Genomic DNA, 26,820 nt, shown 5'->3' with positions numbered 1-26,820 from the left:
ATTGTTTGGTGTGCAAACATATTAAATAAAGTACCGGTATCCCCGAAAATAGACTTAAACTACTCTTGGAATTTTGATTTTATTAATATTCATGTCGACATATGTTGCAGCCAGATATATGAGTCGCGTTCTTAGAAAACTGGACATAATGCATGTGCGTAAAGTGTCGTCCCAGGTTAGCCTGTGCAGTCTGCATAGTTTAATCAGGGACGACACTTTCCGCTCTTATGACATTTTTCGTTAAAATAAAGTCTCTTCTTAGCAAAAATCCAATTTAGGCGGAAAGTGTCGTCACTGATTAGCCTGTGACGACTGCACAGGCTTATCTGGGACGACACTTTACGCACATGCATTATGCCCAGATTTCTAAGAATACGACTCATATTTGAGCCTTGCTCTGGGAAAAAGGGATTTAATGCATATGCGATTAGCATGTGAGTCCGCACAGGCTTATAAATGACGACACTCTCCACCTCAACTGTATTTTTGCTTATGATATAGAGGATATTTGTTGGATTGGGTGGAATATCGATTTTAATTCACGAGTGATCATAGAAATTATATTTTCACGAGTGCCAAATCAACAAATTTTCTTTTTATTTTATGCTCACAAATTAATATTTTTATACGTTTGCCAATCCGTTCAAACCAATTTCCCATTGGGCGCCCCGAAATATCATTACCGCTTTTACAATAAGCGTTGCAAATAGTTCAAAAGAAAACAAACGTTCAACAATAACTTTTTTGTATTTACAATGCAACACATATCAAGTGAAAAGAAAAAAACACCGAATACATCATTTAAAAAATAAATAATCATATGATGACACAATTTGCTTATGTTATGTTGGCGTATTAATATGCGGAGTATATTTATAGCGTAAATAACGCTCACAGTGTGTACACGACTGTTCAAGGGAAGTTACTCCGTATGTTGATATAAATATTCATCGAAGAGTTCTCGCTCTTGGTTGAAGAATGCGTGGGGGTCACAATGGGGTAAAAAAAATAGTGCCGGTAAAACAGTGAAAATTATCGATAATTTTCACTGATAATTTTAAATTCACTGATATTTCTCTATAAACCACCGGAAAGCATAAAATAAATACACCTGTTAAACGAAAAATACAATAAAAGCTGAAAGTGTCTTCCCTGATAAGCTTGAGCGGATTAAAAAGCTGATATTTGACGACACTTAACGTACATGCATTAAGCCCTGTTTTCCCAGAGCAAGGCTCATATACAAGCAAGTGACTTACTGACGGGGCTGCAGGTCCCGGGCGCGGTCTTCTCGTACCCTGCCTGACACTCACACGTCGTGCCGCTACACATGCCGTTGAGGATATTGGCACAGATGCTTACACGTTCCGCACAAGAGTCGCCGAGAACACCTGAGTTCATTTTTGTTAGGTTTCAAGTGCATTTTGAACAGTAATGATTTGAACAAAATATCTACACACAATAATTAGTACTTTTAGTTTTAACAAATGTTTTACATATTAAAATAGTTATGCGTAAATTGTCGCACTCACACACAATTTGTTTCTTTTTTGTTGTTACGTCACATGGTAATAACAAACATGTAAGAAGCATACACTTCGCTGGTCATCTTCCAATAAATAACTTGTTCTTCTACATACGGAAACATGGGGACTTTCATCGATGCATATTAACGTATGTTTTTAAGAGACAGTGACATATGATACCTTCTACAAATATACTAATAGCTTGACAACACTAGCCTGATACTTTTTTAAATAAATGTTTATATTCAAATCCGTTATAACGGATCCTTAAGTTTTCAAGCTTGATTCCGTATAAAAAGATAAACACTAGTCCGTTTTATTGTTGCTATTGGTATTTATCTCGTTAAATAAATGCACGAACTACAACAATTATAATTAAAAAACACAATGTAAGGCTTATTTTATTGTAACAAAATCGCCACATATCAGGTTATTATTTGCGAACTATACCCATCTTTAATTTCCCCTTCAAAGCCTGCATTCAAAGCTACATTAAATTCTATTATAAACGCTACGTTAAACGCACTACTTAAAAGGCTTCTATAAATGCGGCATTCAACGCTACATAAATTCTACAATTAGAGTCATTGTAAACGAAACATTAAACACTACATTGTGCTGCATCTCGCTTCTTTGAACACTACATTGTGTCGCGTTCTGAGAAAACTGGGCGTAATGCATGTGCGAAAAGTGTCGTCCCAGATTAGCCTGTGCAGTACGCACAGGCTAATCCGGGATGAACCTTTCCGCTTGTATGGTATTTTTCGTTTAAAGGAAGTCCATTCTTACCGAAAATCTTGTTTAGGCGGAAATTGTCGTCTATGATTAGCCTGTGCGGACTGCACAGGCTAATCTGGGACGACACTTTACGCACATGCATAATGCCCAGTTTTCTCAGAACGCGACACTATTTATCGCTTCATTTCACTGCACACCGTACTTGTTCTGCACGTGTCGCCCGTGTGTCCGGCGGTACACTCACACTGGAATGCGTTCACCTTGTTCAGACAATTGCCGCCATTCTGGCAAGGGTTTGGCGAGCATTCATTGATGTCTGCGCACACAAAAATAATGTTCTTATATGACGCAATATTTTTTCAGACAAGCAAAACTGTATGTGCTAAGCGAATCAATAATTGAAATATACAAGTCCCCAGAACATAGTCAACTAGAAGGGCCGGATCAGTAAGAAACATTGTACACGATGCAGAAAAATACGGGGACATAAATCTAGCCAGTCCTGTGTCAAAATGTTGCCGATTAAAAAACCCAGATGTTATTGTTATGTCAACCAATAAACATTTAACCAAAGATTCACATGCCAAACTTGTGTGTTTTACAATTTGCTAACTTATTAATCTTAGGTGTATTCATTAAGTGGGCCTGATCGACGAATACACATGCTACCGTGGTTGATTTGGTGGATGTCAGGCCTTTTCTAATGTTTAGTTAAGTGAAGATCGGGTACCAGAGTACCCACCTGTTTGACAATGTGTCCCTGTCCATCCAGCATCGCATACGCAAGTGTAATTGTTCACTCCGTCAAAACAAATCCCATTGTCCCCGCACGGCTTACTAGAGCATTCATTGATATCTGAAAACAAAAACACGATACAGGATTTTCAGTCAGAGAGGCGTTGGTGGAAAAACACCATCAGCAACTTGTGTTTAGGTCTTTCAGCTTTGCAACTTTTCGTTGTGGTTATGATATTTATTTAGAAACAGTAATACCTAACATTTACTTTACCCAAAAATATCCACTATTTGCATCTTTTGATGATTTAACAACCTGAAAATTATAAAGCGTTGCAACGCGAAACGATTGAACAATTTGGAGAGTACTGTTGTTGTCGTTATATTTTGTGATACTACGAGGATTGCTTATATAAAGTATAAAATACATCACTCATTGTATGTGCACGGTTGGCTGAGTGGTCTAAGCGATAGACTTTTACTCCAGGGGTCAGTGGTACGAGCCCAGTTGGGGGTTACTTTTTTAGTTCTTGAATTGTATTCTTGTTTTTACTTGCACTTTTTTAGATACAATGTTTTCAATGCTAATATAAAGCAGTTAATGACAAACTTCAATATATGCCAAAATCTGTAAAAAGGCCCCTTTAATCATTCGTCGCGCTATATTATATATATCTGGTACAACGAGTACGAACTTGGTATTTTTTACAATCCTTCAAAGTAATCACTTATTACTGGTATTTCTTTAAAAGCTTAAGCCATTTAAGCTTTTAAAGAAATAATACGAAATGTCAATAATAAAAGCACAAACACGAAACACACAAACACTTAATTCTCAACTTACTAATATCACAATCTCTGCCTGAATATCCCGCCACACATTTGCAGGTGTAATTCAACACTTGGTCGTTACAGGCTCCATTATAACACGGATTTGGTATACAATCGTTTATATCTAAAAATAAATCCCACTGTTTTATAACATGCAATGACAAGAATATGACTTTGAAAATAACATGGATATTTGTAAAATTGTGAAGACTATCTAAAACTCTTATTCAAGTAATGAGAATGGTTTCGCTTTAAGATATATAATGCCATTAACATTGCTTAACTTTCGTATTTGATATTGAAAACAAAACGTCAAGCATTTTTATTGTAACATGATCAATAGCTGAGAAAAAAGGAACATTATAAAGTAACATTACTCGGAGAAAAATCATTTAAACTTAACATCCTTAAGTAGTGAAGCTGCTCATGACGTCAGTACAATTACATATTGAAATCTGACCGAATGCACTGAGGCATCGCAGCAAAGATTTAGTATACCGGGTACATGTTTTAATAGAATTGTCAAATGATACTTTAAGTAGCTACACGTAAGTAAAGTGCATTTATAAAATTGAGATTTAGAACGTCAACTGTTTAAAACCATAAACACTGAATCTTTCACTGACTTCCCGTCAAATTTAAAATGTAATTTAGTTGATTTTTTAAAATTGATTAAATTATAACACATTTAATTGTCTTATGTGTAAAAATAAAATGTCTGTGATAACCAAAGAATATAGAGGAAAACCGAAATAACTATTGTTTCATATATACATATTTTTACCATAAAAGTCTACAAGGTAGTTAACTTTTTGTGAATTAAGGCATATAAGAGTATGTCCGTGTAGCCATGCATATATTGAAGACATTTTAACTCTTGGCTCTTTTGGACTCTTCAAGCATACATCAATTGGTTTTGTACGTACACGGGTGTATCGAGTTTAAAAACACCATACAATTTATTTGTTAGATATTCTTGTATCTATACCAATTTATCTGATGTCCAGAATAAAAACAATATTTGCATGGTTCCGATACTTATCATACTGGTTCGTGCACAAACAAGGCGGTTAATCACGGGCGCCACCTCTTTTTGAGATGCATTAAAAGGACTTTATCTTCGCTGAATCGCACTACATTGTCGATTTTAAAAATAATGCGATATATGCTGGAAAAACCAATATACAACCTTATTACCTTGTTCAATTATCCATGAAATTTCAAAACATCCGGGCCTGAGCTTCTTCTCGGAAATTGCATTGGCTAATTTATTAATGCATCTCAAACAGAGGTGGCGCCCGTGATTAACGGCCGTGACAAAGGTCAAAGTCAGGTTATTATTGGTAGGGTGATACATACTCTTGTCGCAATTGATCCCTTCATATCCCGGATCACATTTGCAGACGTAGCTGTTCACTAGGTTGATACACTGTCCTTTTAGACAAGGGGACGAAACGCACTCGTCGATATCTAATAAAAAAATGGCAATACATGTTATACAATATGTCGTGTTCTGAGAAAAATCGGCATAATGCATGTGCGTAAAGTGTCGTCACAGATTAGCCTGTGCAATCCGCACAGGCTAGTCAGGGACGACACTTTCCGCTTTTTTGACATGTTTCGTTTAAATGAAGTCCCTCCTTACCGAAAATCAAGTCAAGGCGGAAAGTGTCGTCCCTAATTTATCGAGAACGGTGACGTTTAATCTTTAACATCTAAGTTCCACTTTTATAAGTGCACGTGTTTGCAAAGAACAAAAGTAACGAACAACTTGACTATTGTAAAGATGCTACCTTCGGAACAGTTCCGTCCGCGGTAGCCATTGGCACACGTGCATCTGTAATCTGCCTGGAGGTTGGTACATGTTCCGTGATCACCACACGGGTTTGGGATACATTCGTTGATATCTGTAAACGTCATAAACAACCAAGTACTCAAAACATATAACAGTACTAATGTACATAAAAGCTCGTATGCTTCTGACAAATATTTTTGTAACCTATTCACATTCTTATTAAACACAATACCTCTCTCCGGGGTTCGAAAAAAATACGTGAAAAGCTTGTACACAGTTTTATAAAAAAAATAACATTATTATCAAGTTTAACAAAATCGACAGGATTCATTTTTCGCGATTTTACGTAGAAGCTTATACATGTATGTGAGGTTTAAGTAAAAACATTGATAATTCACTATTCAGTTTGCTGGTGTTTTTTTATAAATAGACTACATGTATAAATAATTTTTCGTCCGCGAGATTTCATTAAATGGGCCGTGCTATGTGAAAAAGAGGTTTAATGCATGTGCATAGAGTGTTGTCCCAGATAAGCCTGTGCAGTCCGCACAGGCTAATCAGTGACTACACTTTCTGCATTATGATATTTTTCGTTTAAAAAAGTATCTACAAAGCAAAAATCAAGTTTAGGCGGAAAGTTTCGTCACTGATTATCCTTTGCGGACTGTATAGGCTTATCTGGGACGACACTTTACGCACATGCATGAAACCCCATTTTCACAGAGCGCGGCTCATTAAATGAATTTATGGTGGGGCCAGTATTCGATGTCCAATCGAGACCGTGGTATCGAACGTGCGTAAACAATGTAATTCCATAAGCGCGCAACATTTATTGGTCTTATTTAATTTAAACGGACAATCGACGTTGTACAAACTATTTACAGAAAATCAGGAGTAAAGTTTATTTCTGTGGAAAATCTACTCGCATTTGTCTGCACTTTTATACGTAGGCACTAAGGTGACATCACCGCTCACAAAAAAGAAGTCTGTTTTCCCGTCACACAAAAAAATTAACACGGGGAAACACAAAATAAGTCTGTTTTCAAGAGTTATTTTGTTGGGACTCGGGAAAACACAATCGCTATATTGTGCGCACAAGATAATCGGCCAATCACAGACGCGGATTATATTGAGGGAACAAGATACTTTCTCGTTCCCTCAAAATAAAAAAAAAATCTGTTTTCTCGAGTCCAAAAAAATTAAGACAGGAAAACAGAACTTCTGTTTTCCCGAGTCCTGAAAAAAATTAACTCGTGAAAACAGACTTATTTTGTGTTCCCCGAGTTAATTTATTTTGGAGACGGGAAAACAGAACTTGTGTTTTTCCCGATTGCTTTTTTGGAGCGGTGATGTCACCTTAGTGCCACCATACTTTCATGTCTTATCAGTTTACCCAAAGACCTATCAATAAACATTATATTGATAGGTCTTTGAGTTTACAAAGACATACAATGATTGTTTTGACTGATGGAATGTACTCATCTTAACTCAGGTGGTATAATACAAAGGATAACTTGATAGGGCGTTGAAACACAAACGCAATTGCTTCTGTTTTTCGTAGATTTATATGCTTTACCATCGTCTAATCAAATGTTTACTTTTCTAGTTGAGCATCGTAAACAAGTGTGCAAATTTGTGTCATATACTTACACTCTATCCGATCCCTAACTTCTGAGCTGATACACTTATAACTGAGTATTTATTATTCGCATTTTAATTATTTCACGTGCTGAATTGCCCACCAATACAATTTCTAGCCAGGGCTTCTTCTCAACTTAGGTTGAAAACCTTTGGTATGTAGGAGTTCAGTAGCAAGTGGAACAATATGATACTTGTTTCTTTTATACCTTTTGATAAAATATGACATTTCTGCAGCGAAATAACAGCAATGAAAATTAACAAATTGCTATTTTCACCGGTGAAAATAACAAATTTTCGGAACTACTTTTTCTTTTTTAGATTGTCATATCAAGAACAAATTTTCTTTTTATTTATGCTTTTTTTTACCGTTTATTTACATTGTAAAAGAGTTTAACTGGAGAATTTCGCTGGAATAGTGACGTCATTTCGTCGAAAAAATGACGTCATTTTGTGTATTGAAATGTATTGAGGCGCGCCACTGGAGAAAGGGTAACTTTTCAGCGAAAGGGAAACAGCTGTTCATTATTTACTTGAAAAAGGGGCAGGAAAGCAACAGAAAGTTTTGTTCATGTCAGTGTAAGATCGTTTCTTATTTCGCTCGTGGTTATAGAAAAATAATATTTTTACTCGTGGCTACGCCACTCGTAAAAATATATTTTCTATGAGCACTCGTGAAATAACAAACGATCTTACACTGACATGAACACATATCCTCTATTTCACTATCAGCTCACATTGCGACCCTTTCCTTTCAGACAAAAATTCCCAAACCCCTTTTTAACAAACTGGCCTTTCCTATGAATTCATAATGTTAATGTTTACTCGCTACCCTTCGTCTTCGATAGTACTTTCAATTAATGCGATTTTAAATGTTAATTTACAAATACATAAAAGAAATGAATAATCTATTTAAAAAATCACAAATGCAACGGATAACACCTTCCTCACGCAAATCACTCAACATGTAATAAAATACTGAAAAGACTGTAACACAGTTACGATATTAACACTTCTTGTTTGGCATCACATACGTCACACATATGTAATGAAACACACGATATTCAATATAATATATAGAGGATATTTATTTGATTCGATGGAATATCGATTTTATTTCACGAGTGATCATATACAATAATATTTTCACGAGTGGCGCAGCCACGAGTGAAAATATGTATTGTTTATGATCACGAGTGAATTAAAATCGATATTCCATCGATTCCAACAAATGTTCTTTTTATTTTATGCTTTTTTTTCACCGTTTATTTAAATTGTAAAAGAGTTTAACTGGATAGTGTCGCTGGATTTATGACGTCATTTTGTAGAAAAAATGACGTCATTTCACTGTAAAACAGTGAAAAATATCGTCATTTTTCACTGTTATTTTTCACTGTTTTAAACAGTGAAATACCAGTTTTATTTCACTGATATTTCTCTATAAACCACCGGAAAGCATAAAATAAAACATCACACTACACGGCCGTACCATTGTCACACAGGATTCCATTAAAGCCGGGTTGACAGGTGCACGTGAACTTCGCAATACCATCGTTACACTCGCCGCCGTTTTTGCAAGGATTAGAGGCACACTCATCGATTACTGGAAACATGACACTTAATCAATTAAGTCGTGTTCTGAGAAAACTGGGCATAAAGCATGTGCGTAAAGTGTCGTCCCAGATTAGCCTGTGCAGTCCGCACAGGCTAATCAGGAACGACACTTTCCGCTTTTATGACGTTTAAATGAAGTCTCTTCTTATCAAAAATCCAATTAAGGCGGAAATTCTCGTCCCTGAATAGCCTGTGCAAACTGCACAGGCTAATCTGGGACGACACTTTACGCACATGCATTATGCCCAGTTTTCTCAGAACGCGACTCAATTAATGACCGTAATCTTAGCATGTACGTTAATGCACAAGTGCATTAATCCGCATTTGTTTGTATAAACATCGTTTTTATACAAGAAATAACAATTAGAAGGTTAATATTATTGTACTGCTTTTAAAATAAATTTTGTAAGCGAACATGTATTTCTCATTCATGCGATGATTTTCTACCACCATCCATAAAAATCCAAGTGAGGGTTTACACTTGTTATAGAAATAGCAAAAACATGATCCTCCTCCTCCTCCTCCTCCTCCTCCTCCTCCTCCTCTTCCTCCTCCTCCTCCTCCTCCTCCTCCTCCTCCTCCTCCTCCTCCTCATCATCATCATCATCATCATCATCATCATCATCATCATCATCATTATTTTCGAGTAATGGGCATACGGTCAAGCCATAGGGCTGTTGTAAGTCCGTAGGTCTATTTTTTAAACATTTTTTTTGTTTAATAAATTTTAATTACATGAAATGAGAAACATTTTATTATGATGGAACACTTCCTCTCAGTGCAACAGTTGCATACCTATTTTCATAGTCAAAATATGAGCTCATTGCCAGATTAAATCGGACATGATGGCACACTTAATTGAAAAATAAAACGTGATAAAACTATTATTTTCGGAAAATAAATACGGCATCTTACGAATCACACAGAACTCTCCGGTGTAGCCTGCGGGGCAATCACACGTGTAGTTATTAACCATGTTGCGACAGATCCCTCCGTTCTGGCACGCGGTAACCCCAAGGCAGTTGTTGATTACTACAAGCAACATTGCCATAGAAATGTATACATGTATATTATTAACTACATACACTGTAATAAATCAACTGCTGAATCCATAATTTGCAGAAAGTAAATTGGGCCTCTACGAAGCAGAATATGTACTTATTAGCTTCACACCAAAGTGCGGTGCAACAAGTTTATGTTGCATCACACTTTTGTGTAAATAAAATTTAGCTCTGAGTTAAACATCATAGTGCGTTACTCTTAAAGCGCAATTTATTGTTATCCTGACCTTGGTAATTACAACCACGTTGCGTTCGAAATTTGATGTAAGCGAACACGGCGTCAACGTGGCTGACAGAAGAACGTCACATTGCTCCTATACCAATATATTTTCTTTCATATTCTCCTTATCACCAGATACAGCATTATCACGCTTACCGCTGTGAACGACATCGTTATTGTCATCATCATCACAGTTGTAACGACAATTGCAGGCATGTTTTTAACATTATCCCCATCATTACCCACCATGTACGCATAGTCCCAGGTGGTAAGCGTGTGGCAATTGAAAACATCATTTTGAATGATAATTAATCAAATAATAACGAAAAATTCACTTTTTTGAAAAATAAATTTTCACTATCAAATATATATATTTGATAAATATAACAAGGTATCCAACATAAAATCACCCGAAAACAGGGTGCATCACTTTGAACAGCCATAACTTCATCAATTGTGCAGCGATTTTCATGAACCCTGTCTTATTCAACGCAGAAATGAATTTACTTTCTGGAAATGTACATATATTGTATTAATTCTACAAATGCTGGGTCAAATTAAAAAAAATAACGCGATACACAACTTGCGTGACCTACTTGACAGTGATCATACCCGATTTCTAAATTAAATCTTTAGGTGAAAAGACACATCTTCGGATTGGACCAATGAAATCACTCGTGTGTTTAAAATGTCGGTTAGTTGGAATGTATGTAAACATAGGTTTCAAACCGCGCTGGACAGTTAGTTTTGATGCATAATGTAACGACAAGCACATTAAGAATGGTTTTTTTTCATACGTTTTATTGAAATATGGTATCGAGGTCCGTGAACTTTGAAGGGAAAATGCCCTTTACTCCGTGAAGATTTAAGTCTTAGAGAGGGTCTGATCGACAACGAGTAGGTCAGGCGTTTTATCGTGTATCGTGTTATTTCTTAAAATTTGAACCAGCATTTGTAACGTCATGGTTTCTTAAAAAATAACACTTATAAAATCATTTTGATTATCTGATCCGATAAATCAACATTAACATACAACGATACTTACCTAATTGACAAAAATCCCCTGTATATCCACCAGGGCACGCGCATCTAAATGAGGCTATACCGTCAATACAAGTGCCGCCATTTTGACACTGACTATTATTATCGCATTCGTTGGTCACTGAAATTATAAGACAAACATAGAAAAAGATAAACTTTTAAGTGATGCACACTGTTACAATTAGTTTTCACAAGATTTCAGATCAAAGGATTTGAAAATTGTAATTAAATGTTGCGTATAAATAGTATTTAGAATAGTCTCAAATAATCATATAAGGCAGAAAAAAGTTTAATAACGATATTGGCTGTCCTTTGATTCGAATCGGGACTTCTAGAGGCAATATTAACTCGATACACAACTTTTTTTAAACGGACTGTGTGATGAGGGAACATTTGTAAAATATTCGATTACAAACGTTAGACTCGATTTTGATTGATGATAATTTATAAACAAGCATTAAAAACCTTTGTATTTAGGATTGCCATTTCGCTTGTTAAGACAATTTTCACATTGTTGTTCTAAATGCGTGATATTTGTTTAGAAAAATTGCAATTTTGCCTGACTGGGGAAAAGTCCTTTTAAAGGGACGTCTGTTTAAAAATATGGATACAAACTTTAAGAAACCAAAACATTATATCAACTATATCAATTTAAAATTAAATGATAACAATGAAACATGCTCAATTTAAGATGACGACTTCTTTGTGCCTCAACGTTTATTTCAATTCAATGTTTAAACAATGTGCCTGGGTTTGGTAATTTTTAGTTTGCAAGTAAAAGCATGTTTGAGATTGTCCCTTTCCGAACCACTGTCTTATACAATAATGCAAAGGACAAAACCTATATTAAAATTTCCCTTAATAAGTTGCCTGCAGCGCTAAACCACACCAAACAATCAAATATATTTCAGTAACAAAAAATCAACAATTATGAAAAAATATATGTTAAAGAGGCAGTTGATTGGACACAATCTTGGTTCCCAAACACTGCCTATTGAGTCAAACCGACACCTTTTATCCACATTTCGATGACTCGGAATGTAATTGTTAAAGATACAGTGTTTATTGGTAACAATGCGGGTTTCCAAAAACTGAAACTTGCGTCAAATCGACCTCGTGAGCTTGTAAAAACCTTAACATCATCATATCATAACCTTGCTAGAATATCTTCAAACCTACTGTTTTGGCAATATCGACCCGTGTAGCCAGCTAGACACAGGCACGTATAGCTGTTTATACCGTCCTGACAAATGCCTCCATTTCTGCAGTCATGGTTCACACATTCGTTGATATCTGCATCAAAATGATTCGACACAATAATATGGTGTTACAAATTTAAATGTGAACACTTATGCATTATAAGCTACACAGGTGTACATTTTGTTGCAGTAAGCGGAACTCGATTTTTTTATATACAATTAACATCGGAATATAAACGACGTCGCTTATTTCGACAGTTTATAAAGTTAAGCTTTGAGGGTTTTTTAATCATGCATGTGTCGCGCTATTATTTAATTTATAATTAATGTATATTTGTGTGACAATCTTAAATGCTAATACATTATTAAGCTTCTTGCTGATTTAAATTTGTTTATTGAGAGTATAATAAAAACTGATCAGCATAATAAAATAATGTCATTAAATGAGCAACGAATGGCCTACTTGTCTCACAACTGGAACCGTTAAATCCGGGGTCGCATACACACACATAACCGTTCACTCGGTCCTGACAACGACTTTGGTTGGTCCAGCAGGAGTGGCCAACACACTCGTCGATATCTGATTGACAATATAAATACAAGACGTGACCTCCCAAAACAAGAATAAAACTTATTGTTACAAATGTTTTTTGCATTTATTTCGCTCAGCGACCGGAGCTTCTGTTGCCTATTATGGAAGAAACATCATCGAAACAGACAAGGCAAGAGTGCCTTACACAACGCTGATGGATAAGAATATAAAATTGATTGAACCAAAATGAGGTTAACTTAGTAGAGTTCTCCACTTCTATTTTACAAACAGAAGGCATGAGCAAAATAATTGCAGTATAACATATCTTTGATTGCTTTCATTGTTTATTGAAAACAAGTATAATTTCGTGTTAAAATGACATTACGTTTTTATACTTTATACTTTATATTTCACTTTGGGAATATATAAGTATAAATGTTTTCATTTGTTTGAATCTGTCATTCTTGTTTGTTAACATACGACACAGTTACTTAGCTACTTGCTTATTTCACACGTTGGACCTTCCCATCCCGCAGCACAGGCGCACGTGAAATTGTTGGCGCCATTTGTACAATTGCCCTGATTTTTGCAAGGATTGGACACACACTCGTTGATATCTGAAACAAGTTTGGGTTCATTAAAATCTGGACTTGGACTGGTATTCATAAAGCTCATTGAGTCAAACTTGTTGTAAGATTTTTTTTCATATACATATACTTTTTAAATTAGAAATGCAATGTTTTCAACCTTGAATATGGTGGAAATATTTACCATTTTTGGCATAAATTTTGTCTTTTTTAAATATGTAAATTTCAACCGACGTAAACGCGACTTCGCGAGGGACTTATGGTATTAAAGTATAATTCTCGTGTTTTTCCCCGATGAGTTCGTCTTGGCAATTGACTTTATACATTTTGATAAACACAAGTGACACGTGTTGAACGACTAATTTTATGAGATTTGATTCGATTAAACATTGTCATGTGACAAGCTGCTGTTTCTCATGCAATGTAACAATCTTTGATTCATATATGTATGGTTAATTCTAGCCTTCATTGATCTCCTCCCCTGAAGAACCATTTAGCAGTTTACACTTTTCTTTAAACAAATGTTTAACATGCATTTAATTTCGCGTGTTTTGACGTCTGAACAGATAATCATTTTCTGACATAAGATCATTTTTGAAAGTTTCTAAACTGTAACTTTTACGTATTAAGATCATTACAAACATTTTTTTCTTAGGCTGAATTAATATGCAATTACAATCGTTTTCGTATCAACAGGTGTTGGTTAAATCATATTATCATACCCCTAAACAATTCTTTGTCGTTTATAATTCTTCCGTGTCATACTGTACCTTCCTACACTAACGTTTTAAATACGATGATTTTAGTTTCTACGTTTTGATTATGATTGGCTATACAAGTCATTCGATAACATTTCAATAATATTGTTAAGAAAATGTTGATAGTTATTTTGTCTCCAAGAATATAACCTAAATTATTAATTGTATAGAGGCAAGTTCTAAGTTAGTTAAAAAGAATTATTAGTACTTAATATATTGAAAGTCTTATATAACATATCACTTACAGGAATTGCCTTTGAATAAAAAAAAAACAAGTACAAAAAAAGTAATGGTATATAGCATTTGGATTTTGATATGTATATTCCAATCTATGTAGAAACTTTTTAAAAATATTACAAAAAAATAACATGCATACTTATAAAACAATTACAGATATACTTCTATAAAGGTTTTACAAATATCTTCCGAATAACAGGTGGCTGCCCTTGGACAATTTGCAAAGTACATGCCACAAGATCGGAAATCAAGATAATCTTTATTTGAATGATACAAACAGCGTTTGTTGTCGATATGCGTCCAGAAACAACATTCGCAAACTAATTTAGTTATTTAAAATATATAAAAATGAAATAATTCTCGTTTTCATAAATACTGTTTTGGTTTGGTATTATGTATGTTATTTAGCAGTAAAAGATCAGCAACATGTTAGCTCGAAAAATGAACGATGTGCCGTTTTGTTTTTATTTTAACCCATTTATGCCTAGTGGACTCTCCCGTCCTTCTAAATTGGATCAATTTATTTCCAAAATTAGGGATGTCTAGTATATTTATTTCTATATTTAGAATATTTCTTACAAAAATACCTTTAAGCAAACAGCGCAGACCCAGATGAGACGCTGTTTGTCAATGCCTTTTTTCTAGACGCTAGGCATAAATGGGTTATTTCAATTAGTTACAATTAACTCTGTAAGATTGATGAGGATGATACTGATAATGGGAAATAGGAAAGAAGATGAAGATTTTGACAGTGACTATAATCATGAGTAAATAGTTATGGAGATGATGATAGAGATGATGATGATGATGGTGATTTTAATTTAGAAGGTGATGATTACGCAAAAAATTGAGAGTATAGAATGATGAAACAGTTATTTTTTTTACTTTTATAACTGTATAAATATCATTCAAAACAAAATCCATTTTTACTTAAACATAAACAAAGTAGTCCCTATGTTTTTATTAAATAGTTGGATTTTCTCCTCGATATTTTCAAAGTATTCATCTCTTAGCATTAAAACATGCAGGCAATAACAAATCAGTCAAATAATTGCTCTAATATGAGCCGCGTTCTCAGAAAACTGGGCTTAATGCATGTGCGTAAATTGTCAAACCATATAAGCATGTGCAGTCCGCACAGGCTCATCAGGGACGACTCTTTCCGCTTGTATGGTATTTTAGTTTTAATTAAGTCCCTCCTTACCGAAAATCAAGTTTAGGCGGAAAGTGTCGTCCCTGATTAGCCTGTGTGGACTGCACAGGCTTATCTGGGATGACACTTTACGCACATGCATTATGACCAGTTTTCTCAGAACTCGACTCATATGATAGGTAGTATAACGTGAAAAATGAATAATTCAATCATAACTTGCCTACACAATTCAATCTATTTGACTCAGCCTGGAATCCTGGTACGCATGCGCACAACCCAGCTGAGCACGCACCATTGGCGATCCTGGAGCATAGTTGGGTGTTTATCGAACAATTATCACCAACCTCGCCTGAAATGGCAAAAAAAAATACTTATTAATCAGGATTTGTATAATTTTGTATTCATAATGGTACGTTGTGCATTATCCAATTAAATAGTCTAAGCGTTTGACAAGCATAACTGGCAAACAGAACTACCAAGCGATCTATATATGTTCAGTCGTTGGTAACTTGTCGTCTAAAACAATGATATACGTGGACACTATGTATAGAATATTGCGTGATAATAAAAGAATATCATTAATCTTCCTACACAAATGTGAATACAATCTCAGACTGCGATGACACTGTGAAGGGTAATTAAGATTTTGATGATAAGGGAACAATTGTATAACGTTCAGAGCGGCATTCGATTAACCTCTTTGTGCAAAAGTATTTAAAAGGCAAATTTACACGTTAAACTAAGAATAACTGAATATGCGTTTGTAAAATATGAGCATTTACATTAAACAATCATACGTTTATCTGGAATGGCAAAGCGTGCAATAATGACTACGGACATGTTTGAACCTCATCCCACAGTAAGCTCTTGTTTACTTGGCAAGGTTTTGTAACAGCAATATAATTAAATGAAACGCCAGGTGTGTTGTTTTAGAGATGATGAGACTACGTATATTGTGTCCATCATAAAATCTCGAATGCTTTTAATATGCCCCTTTTCTCAGCCGAATAGACAAGGGTCGAATGCGCGTAGAACCAGCTGCAACGTACCCACGTCAGATTTGAGGGGGGTCAAACAAATAGGATTAACCTAACCTTTGTGTCAATGATTAAAACACTCCGCTTAGTAAAAAGGTTGTTTTCTAGTCTTCCTTTACTTACAAATGTAACTATTTTAGGAACCCGCAGAGATCAAATTAACACATTGTTTATCAAAGATCTAACGGAACGTTGCGGGATGTGTCACGAAATTTTTATTTCCATGAGCGCTATTTTAGGTTTGACTATCGTTTATTTAAATTCACAAACATAACCACTTGCGCTTTGCTAAATCACAATCAACATGTACGCGCTCTTTATTGCAAAATAATTTTACCTCTCGATGTCCAAATACTATGATAAGGGGCTAGTATAGATTAATTTAAATTTGATTTGCGTCTATTGAAAGTTGCGATTACAAAAATTTGAGAAAAACGTAACACATACCCGCTTCACATGTTGGTTGTGCGTTGCTCCATTGTGCAGGAGGCGTAGTCCCTCCAACGCAAAGACGTTCCGGGCTACCACTCAACTTGAACCCAGCGTTACAGGAATACGTTGCTTTTATACCGGTAATGGTGTCATTGTAAACCACCGTCCCATTGCCAGGGTGATCTAACGTCCCGCAGTCTGAATTGGAAAGAAAAATAACGATTGAAAACGGATTATCCGTTCTAATCGATTTACAAATTAATACTATAAATTGTTAGATACATTCTTAAGCAATGCCATTGCACTTTTAAGAGACAATTATTAAACATATTGATAATATATTGAGCTAGATGAACTCATGATGTAAACTATTTAAAGTTCGTTTATATTAATGTGATGTTCGTATGAACAAAGAATAAACTGTTGGTCATTGAATAAATTACACACCATGCCCACTAAGTGAAATGTACAACGCTCGTAAGCAACCGCTGTTGGTTGTATTAACGAACAAATTAGTAATTTAATTCATCGATTGATCTATTGCGAATGTCCGAATTAGATTTTCTTTATATGATATATTAAAAAATGACAGATAAAGTGATTTGTATAAACAATATGTTAATTGATAATGACACCATGGTTGCTGCTGTAAATATGCATAAGCTTTTCTTAAGGTATAATATATAACAATGTAATAGTATTAAAGCACATACACTACAGTGCAATGAATACTCATTAAATAATAAAAATGTGATAACAAAATGTTTATTTTTTACTGTCTCACATTCGGCGATGGTAAGCCGGGATTAGTTTTAAATATTCCTAAGTTTATGAGCGTGTATGTCGAGAGACAAAAAAACCTTAAAATTGCCCTTTGTTCATAATTGATGTTTTAATAAGATTATTTTATTTGCAGTGTTTAATGAAGATATACCAAAAAGCGACAGTTATACACACGGATAGTTATTGATTGAATTGCACATCAGCCTCATGTCACGCGAATGATATGTACCTCCATAGCAGATCAGATCAGTTCCGCTCCAGCTAGTCACGTTATCACACCTACGGGTTGAGCTTATTCCAGCTGCCAACTTGTAGCCCGTATTACATGTGTACGTGCTCACTGTACCAATGGTTGCAGGTCCAGTTGGAGTAACTGCTCCATTAGTAACGTTGAGTCCCATGCACTCTGTGACATGAAATGACCATAGTTATATAAACCATCTTAAAATATTATGAGGTTCTTGTCAGGATATTAAATTTAGCTGATAAAATAAGAAGGACCGGCTATAACGGATGTCACTGAGAACAAATGTGATGCTTTTTCCAACCAGATTCTTACAAGTTGCAAACAATGCGTATAAATACTGACGAGGACAGGGGTGAATTAATTTAATTATAGGATGACGTTTTTTTTTTAATTTTATTAAGCTTCGAGCTTTTCAGCGGTTTTGTGCGTAAATTGTGCTGTTACGCGACAACAATACCGTTGAAATAAAGCCTAGTCCCGTGTTATCACAATTCATTCCAGTTGTTCATTATGTAACACAAATAACAATATGATAAAACCGTCATAATTAATTTTACAGCTAAATGATTCTATAGAAGGAAACTCTAGGCGTCGTGTAAACGTGTGCTTTACACGCCTACCAGCCTTTACAATGTTACGTAATATACATAGCGGATTCCGGTTTTTGGCTTTCAACTTCCGGTTAAAAGTCGGATGCAGTAAAGACTCGTAGACGATTTAACACGTTAAAATGTATCAATATCTTCATTCATATGTTCGATTCAGTTTAATTCTGTTTTGGCTGTTTCTTTTAACAATTAAACGCTAATATTTGTATTGTCTAACCATTTTGTTTCTATAAATATTGTAGGATGAATAGAATACCATGCTAGTATCATTATTTATTTGAATTTATCCGACTCGTCTCTGAAAGGTTTAGACGCCAAGCCTCGCTGTGTATACCTCGCCACAACTCGTCGGATAAATTCCACAATGGACAGAGTAGTCTCTTTATATCGTAACCGAGAGGATACAATGAACGTACTGCATGTGGGTGTCGAGCCGCCCCAACCGTTGATTGTACACGTTCTGGTGGAACTTCCTTCTAGGACAAATTTCGCCAAGCATGCGTAGTTTGCGACTTGGTTAATAGAGACCGTACCCGATGTTGCATTGACATCTCCATTTAGTAGGGGAGGAAGGGCATCGCACTCTTGAACAAAGACATAAGCTTATGCTAAATGATATGTGTTCAATTGCATGTTACTTGTTCTCATTTATTAGGCATCTACTTAATTAGTATTTTAATTAATGCCATTCATAGATTTAGAGTTTGACACGCAGTTACTTACTGCAATTAAAACATTTTCCCATCGAAACGAGTTGCGTGTAATGGACGAGTATATATAATCAAAGCAACCTGCACATATTCTACGTGCAAATGTAAGCATGTTCCGTAATCTGTACCCATGAACGTTATCGTTTTTGACGATGCTGCGAAGCAGCTCGTCTAAGTTATCATACCATGAAACAATTCTTCACAATAGCGACCTATGTAAAAGACCGAGCCAGTCCGATTGAGATAGCTCGATTTTTCTAATCGGCATACCTCGCTGATTATCATGGATAAAGGTATAGGTAGCTCAGCTATAAATAGGACAGCATATTCTGGGGAAAAAGGTTTCAGGTCGGACCATAAAGACTTCATGAAGGGGCCGGTAGGACCTGAAAATAAACTCTGATTTAAAAAAAAAGGGGGAAAAAGGTTTAATAATAGTTTGAAAACGTTAATTTTAAATCAGTTATATTCAATCCATTATATGTTTATAGATCAATGAAACAACTATGCATTTTCTGTATTGTATTTGACAGTTGTCGTGATTTAGTAAATAAATTGCGAATTAAAACGTGTATAATTAACTTTCAACGCGATCATGAGTGTAAAGAAAACTAATTATTTTGAACCTGCCATTTGTAAACGTTGAAGCGACTATGGTATATAAACAGCCTAATAGCCGTATAACATCTGTGAAACTCGCTCTTATGCGTGCTTTCTTAATTTGCATATTTAATAAACTTTTCAAACAGATATTACAGAGCCACATCAGTGAACATACTTTGTTTGATTATTCATTTGTTTGTTGGATATTGTTTGCTGTTTTAAACACATATTAGGTCATATCGCGGAGATTTAGTTAACCTTACCATTAGTTCATGGGCGAATTCTCATGTATCCAAGTGCTCTTACGACTATGTGCTCATACCTACTTTCGGGAATCATCATGAAATAGTTGCCGTACTTAGCGAACAAACATGCCTAAGCTAATTGAATTAGAGAAAAAAAAAACAATAATCAAAAGAGAAAAAATATATGTTCATGGGCATCTGCAATCACGTCCGTACATATAGCATCATTAACTTAGGAAAGGAAACAACGAAATATAAAGATTGTATGATATACATGTGAATTTAAAGAGCATGGTGCAATTAAAAAGCATGTCAAGTTTTGAATAACCCACAAACGTTTTACTGTAACATAACGTTTTTTTTTTAAAGATAAGTGGTACGGAAAATACACGTCGAATATCTTATTAAAGATATTTCTAGTTATATTTGATCGAGAATGTAACCCGCATCCTAGTTTCGCTGAATGGATCAAGTTTCCCACGGGTACTACTTCCCTGTACCCCCAATTCTTTTCGCACCCTACATGTTCGTACCCAATATTTTTCGTACCCAAGTTTTTGCTCGTACCCAAATTTTTTTCGTTCCCTTTTTTTTTTCGTACCCAATTTTTTTTCGTACTTAAATCTTTTTTCGTACCCAATTTTTTGGCATATTTTTTGTACCCAAAGTTTTCGTACCCATTTTTTTCCTGCCCAAAATTTTCGTACCCAAATACACAATTGTGGTGATGTAGATAAACTTAAATAGATGCTTTTAAATCTATCCTCTGCAAAAGCATCGTCACACCAGTACTGTCAGTACTTTAATTGTATCTGTTGTCCGCATATAGATGGTTCATTTCCACGAGGTACTAGTATTTCATTATTTTGTGTGCAGTTGTTTTTGATAATTGGTAACATGTTAAACGATCTTACTATAAGATATAAGCACATATTAAGTGTAAATCATCGTGGTTACAGATAATCTCATATTGCATCAATATTTGCTTTCGCATGGCCTCGCTTCGTGGTCCATTTTCTTAAACGTGTCGGAGAAAAAGAGATTAACAATTTTAGAAAATTACAACTTCTACAAACAAAAATGAGCTATTTATCTAAAAATAAAGACGACTCGTCTTGAGGCGAGACATATCAGATTCCCAGTAGCCGTATGCTTCAGGATAATGTGTCTCGGTATTTAATGTAACCATTTCGAATAATTCACAATATTTAAGCGATAAGACTGGTAAAATATGTTTTTTTCCTTTAAATTTGGTTTGTAATCTTAAAAACATTCGCTAAGATATTTGGCTCATTTCTCGCTCGTTTCATGTTTATTTTTCTTTTGAAAATTTACGCTATATTTGCTTATAATTCCAGTGAACCATCGAAGTAACATGACAGCAAAACTAGTTTTTTAAACAAGGAAGGATGAATTAAATTAGATTTAATACTTGTTCATAATTATTTTTAGTAAGTTATGAGATTAAATTGTTGCGAAAGTCTTTAATACGCTTTGCAGAAAAGATTTTCATCATTTCCTGAAACAGTATACTAGTATTTAACAAATCTGACACACGTTAAAGAAATTTACAACGGCACTTCGGGTTTGCATTAACGAATCATCGGTCATTTTGTCATTCGGTAGACCAACGATATTTTGAAAAATAACTTTTTTGGCTGTACATTTTTTAGTAAATTTGGAAAACATGAAACGTTAAACATATTCCATTCATTTTTCTTTTATATATATAACTTATATTTATGTTTTTCTTTTCTTATTTGTAAAACTTTAAAAGTGCAAATGCAAATGCAATGTTGACTTGAAATCATTCGAAAAACGCGTTTCGTATTAATAGCATCGATACTTAACACACGTCATGAAAATTGTCTGAAAGCCATGCTGGTACCCACTGTGAACTTTAATTTAAGAACATGTGAACAACTAAACGTGCATACTACATTCGGGAGGCGTGCCGACCCAGCCGGTTCCATTTCGGCATTCCATTGTCATATTACCGACAGAATTCAACTCTGCATTGCAACTGTATGACGTAGAGCCACCAACGGGAGTGACAGCGTTACGGGCGTTTCCTGACGATCCGCCAGGAATATCAGGAAGCATCGCACACCCTGCGAAGCATTTTTGTAACATATATTAGTAGTAATAAAGAACACATTATTATTGCGATAATCTTTAAAATACACGTACATGTCATCCGATGGTGAATCTTATTAAAAACTGTCAATATTTATAATGGTCAATCACTATTAATTATTATATCGTAAACTTGATTTTGCCTGCATATACAACCCGTTTAGACAACAGTAACGGCAACATTCGGTTTATTACATATGCAGGAACTGTAGTATTGTACAAATGGTAAGTTTATTGATAATTACCCCAGTGACAAAGCACGATGAATGGGATATTTCAAATACAGTTAAATTGACATGTTTTGGTGTCTATATAACGGTTTATAGGAAAGCAAAGACTAAAGTAGTTTTACTACTTTGCTTCTTTGTGGTTCTTAGCCTTTAATATAGGTCAATATATTCATACGCAATGCGGTAGTATCGAACTACAAGTAAAATTGTTTGCAATGGAGCATAAAATAATAAACAAACATATGCATTTAAACACACACGCACTTATAAAGTAGAGAAAACATTATTGTGGCTGGGTTTTACCGTGTTTGTGTTGTGTACTGGGTACAATCTTCGTGCCTGATACTAGTCTTTTATTTTATTTTAAGGAGGGTTGGTGGTATTACGATCCTCGTCGCCATACAATCGGTTTGGAAATGAACCGAAACTGATAATAGCATTTCGTATTATTTGTAAAGAAGCAAGATCGCTTTTCAGCCTTCTAGAACGTATGCTTATATTTCATTATACAATTGCACGATATACCTTAATAACTTTGTTTTTGTAACGAACTTACCGCAAGTGGGTGCCGTGCCATTCCATCCAGTTGATGTGCAAGTGCGTGTGGCATTTCCAATAACAGAAAAACCCGTGTTACACCTGTATGTGACTGCATTGCTTATAGCGACAGTTCCCGTTGCTGGGTCCAATATACCATCAGTGGGGGCAATTGGCAGGTTGCATTCTGAACATACACAAAATTATATATTGAGTGTTGACAATTGAGCAGAGCCATTAGAACATGGGTTTATTTCATACTTGGCCAGCATAGCCCCAGAGCAGAGCCATTACAACATGGGCTTATTTCATATTGGCCGGCATAGCCCCAGACCAAAATGCACATTTGCGTAGTCTAGTCAGGAGCTACGGCGTCCGCTGTAAAGTCACGCAAGGTTTCGTGGACTTATCAGCGAGCAGGGTAGCTACCATTGTGTACACACCGGTCTTACTGACAATAACGTAGTGACGTCACTATCTATGTATAGAATGGGGTAGCTACCGACCATACTGCGCGATTGCACTAGCCGCTCAGGAGCGTCTTTGGCCGCATATTGCATAAAACTCACTTGAACATGAAACTGGCCAACTATTGAAAATTAACGGCTATCGCAAGTATTATATACGTCGATACATGAGTTGCCACACATCTTTGCCTTAAGGTCAAGTACCTTTATTTTCGCTTGAATTATTTAAATGTGTTCCGAAGTATGATTTATAATAATACGCAAACAGCCGTTGGGAAAGTTGCTCATTAGGTGCATCATTTTTTATTGCAAAGCGTATCAGTTTTCGAATACAATAACATGTACTTTAAATTGCAAATAAAATATATATTACATATGTATCCACAGAAATAACAATCCCCACTATAGTGTTATTTAATGCATAAAACGAGTGTTCATATTTGCATTTAAGTAAACAACATGTATATTAGTATCTGAATTACCACACGTGGGCGCTGTTCCATTCCAGCCTCCGGCTGCTGTGCATGTACTTGTATTGACTCCAATTATTGTGAGGTTGTTACTACACGAAAAGGTGGTTGTTTCGCCTATCTTTGTTCCTGTATTAGTCCACGATCCTCCGAGGGGAATTCCTGGGGGTTTGCAATCTGGTGGTATAAACATAGACGTATAATTGAAATATTAATGTTTTGCTCGTTATATGTACTTTTTCTTAATTTGAGAAGACTCCATATCGATTTCACATTGGAAAAGCATTTTTTTCTCTGTTAGAATAAATGTTCAAATAAATGATTAAGCACATAATTTTATAATACATTTATATTCACAATTTGAGTCATGTATCAATAATACTCATAACCGTTACTTTCTTTTAAGAATATAACCCAAACATTTAAATATTTAATATGTTGAATGTTGATAATTTTGACGTAAACACAATTCACACGCATCTGTACCAAGGTGCATATGATTAACGTATAATGACTGCGCCAATTAGACGTAAGTTACGTGGAAATTGACGTTACTGTTAATGGAACGAACCCTATACTGGGTAACTTTTACATGCATGTGAGGTAGACATATTTATCTTTAAGTTTTATGACAACCAATAAAATGCCTTACAAAGGCATGTGGGGTAGGCTCAGGTATCTTAAGGTAATATGCCACCCGTTTTAATCATATGATTTTAAACATGGTCCAAAACAGTAATTGAATATGTAATGATACATATCACGAACAATCGGAGTTTTTATAATACATAAAACGAACGACCAATGTACGTTCTGTCAAATAAATTTAACGTGAATTTGTGGCTGAATTACCACACGTGGGCTCCGTTCCATTCCAGCCTACGCCTGTTGTACATGTCCTTGTGTTGGCTACATTTAATGTGAAGTTAGTGCCACAGGAATAGGTTGCTGTACCGCCTATCTTATAATCTGTTACAGCCACCGATCCTCCGGGGATATCGGTGAGGGCGATGCAATCTGGTGGTAAAACATACCCGTAACATTTAACATTAATAACACATGTTTTGCTGATTATATGTGATGTATCTTTATTTCAGAAAACACAAGATCGATTACTTATAGAAGATCGAACATTTCTTTCGCTGTTACCGTAAATGTTTAATTAACATACCTATTGCAGTATTCTAGTAAGCATGTATTGTATTTGTTTATAAAGAATATTGTAAACAGTTACTTTCAATAAAGAATATATATTAAAAAAGGAACTATTGAAATAACACATGTTTAATGTTGATTAATTGGATTTCATCCCAAAAAGCAGGCATCTAAATCAAGGGGCTTATGATCACCGTGTATACCACATTATAAGAGAATGTGTGAATTATCTTTTGGTTTTTATGTCACTTTTTTCGGTCGTATAATAATAAATAATATGCGTATAAACCAAAAGAGTAATAGACCATCACTTAAAAGCTGAATTTATGCGAAATGTCGTAATGACATACGTGTTTTAACTACGTTTATCATTTGAAATAATCTTTAAAACTCTTTTAATGCTGCAATTTAAATGTCTTTTCCACACAATATTAATTAGATTGTTTACCTCTGCTATATACAAAGTATGGTAAAACAACAACATTACCGGTATTCGGTTATTATGTACACATGAATTTCAAATGGTCGCTATATTTAACTTATTCAGGATAGTTTTAACTCGGAGGCTGTTATTCAGTCAAATATAAGTTATTTTTTACCGACATGTCCATGTTATCACAACGCGGAATTCTGGTACACTAATTTTCTACTGACGAGTGTCCAGAATAACAACGTTGGGTAAGTTGTATGAAAATATCGCTTGCTGAGCTGTCTAAAACATCTGAATTCATAGGCGCCTGAGGGCTTATAACTTATTGACACTTAAGCATCTTCTGTTAGGTTTCGTTCTTAAAATTTGACTAAGTCAAGCTTTCACGCCGCCGAAAGAAAACAATGTACAGTTGTTTTAAAGTCAGTAACTAAAAGAGATCTGAACATTTCATGATTAGTGAGTATTTAAATAGGACAAAACTAGAAAATATATAGCGCAAGTAGAAGTAAAAAGACAAACCATTCGGTACGTAAAACAAACCAAAATGCGTAGCAATAAAAGAAAGGCTATGTCTAAACCTTTTTGGATCGATACCCTTGTTAAATTTTTCATGTTTTAACTTCAAGTTTACCGTGACCATCCATTTAATTTAAAGTTAACGCTTTTTTGTTAAATCTTTATGCGGTGATTATATTCATCATTTATATTCAGCAGTTATACTTGCTGATCTATTATCGTTATTTTACTACTCATCACTGTCTGTACCCGAATCATTCTGAATTCAGAAAAAGCCTAACGACGTTCAAACGTGGCGCGATTACTGCCTTGTTGTTTTTTACTATTATTGTCTTCATGTACAATATTGGTGTTGTCGTTGCAATAAAATGACAGCCACGTACGGCAAAGCTCGGTCAATTATAAACGTTGTGTCGAGCTCTGTCATATAATGCGTTTATAATACTTGATATCTTATTTTGTTCATCCACTTACATGAACTATAACACCACCTTTCCGAATTTTCGTGTTTTTGATTATTTTAGATTACAAGCGTTTCCAAACACC

The 26,820-nt window shown here is 35.1% G+C and overlaps 1 protein-coding gene across 1 annotated transcript in view; it reads right to left on the bottom strand.

Moving 5' to 3' along the window:
* The window catches only part of LOC127850826 (fibropellin-1-like), a 71,320-nt gene that overhangs the window by 17,635 nt on the left and 26,865 nt on the right, over positions 1-26,820 (bottom strand). The window contains exons 7-18 of the mRNA XM_052384198.1: positions 13,452-13,547; positions 12,862-12,978; positions 12,379-12,492; positions 11,204-11,320; positions 9,793-9,909; positions 8,753-8,866; positions 5,624-5,737; positions 5,190-5,300; positions 3,844-3,954; positions 3,007-3,120; positions 2,467-2,580; positions 1,260-1,391 (exon numbers count right to left, since the gene is read on the bottom strand). Of these exons, the coding sequence (XP_052240158.1) occupies positions 1,260-1,391; positions 2,467-2,580; positions 3,007-3,120; positions 3,844-3,954; positions 5,190-5,300; positions 5,624-5,737; positions 8,753-8,866; positions 9,793-9,909; positions 11,204-11,320; positions 12,379-12,492; positions 12,862-12,978; positions 13,452-13,547 (1,371 nt within the window). The remainder of the gene's footprint in view (positions 1-1,259; positions 1,392-2,466; positions 2,581-3,006; positions 3,121-3,843; positions 3,955-5,189; positions 5,301-5,623; positions 5,738-8,752; positions 8,867-9,792; positions 9,910-11,203; positions 11,321-12,378; positions 12,493-12,861; positions 12,979-13,451; positions 13,548-26,820) is intronic.

Source organism: Dreissena polymorpha, chromosome 1, assembly GCF_020536995.1.
Source record: "Dreissena polymorpha isolate Duluth1 chromosome 1, UMN_Dpol_1.0, whole genome shotgun sequence".
NCBI lineage: Eukaryota > Metazoa > Mollusca > Bivalvia > Myida > Dreissenidae > Dreissena > Dreissena polymorpha.
The sequence above is the reverse complement of the archived record's forward strand: the minus strand, read 5'-3'. Positions and strand labels throughout refer to the sequence as shown.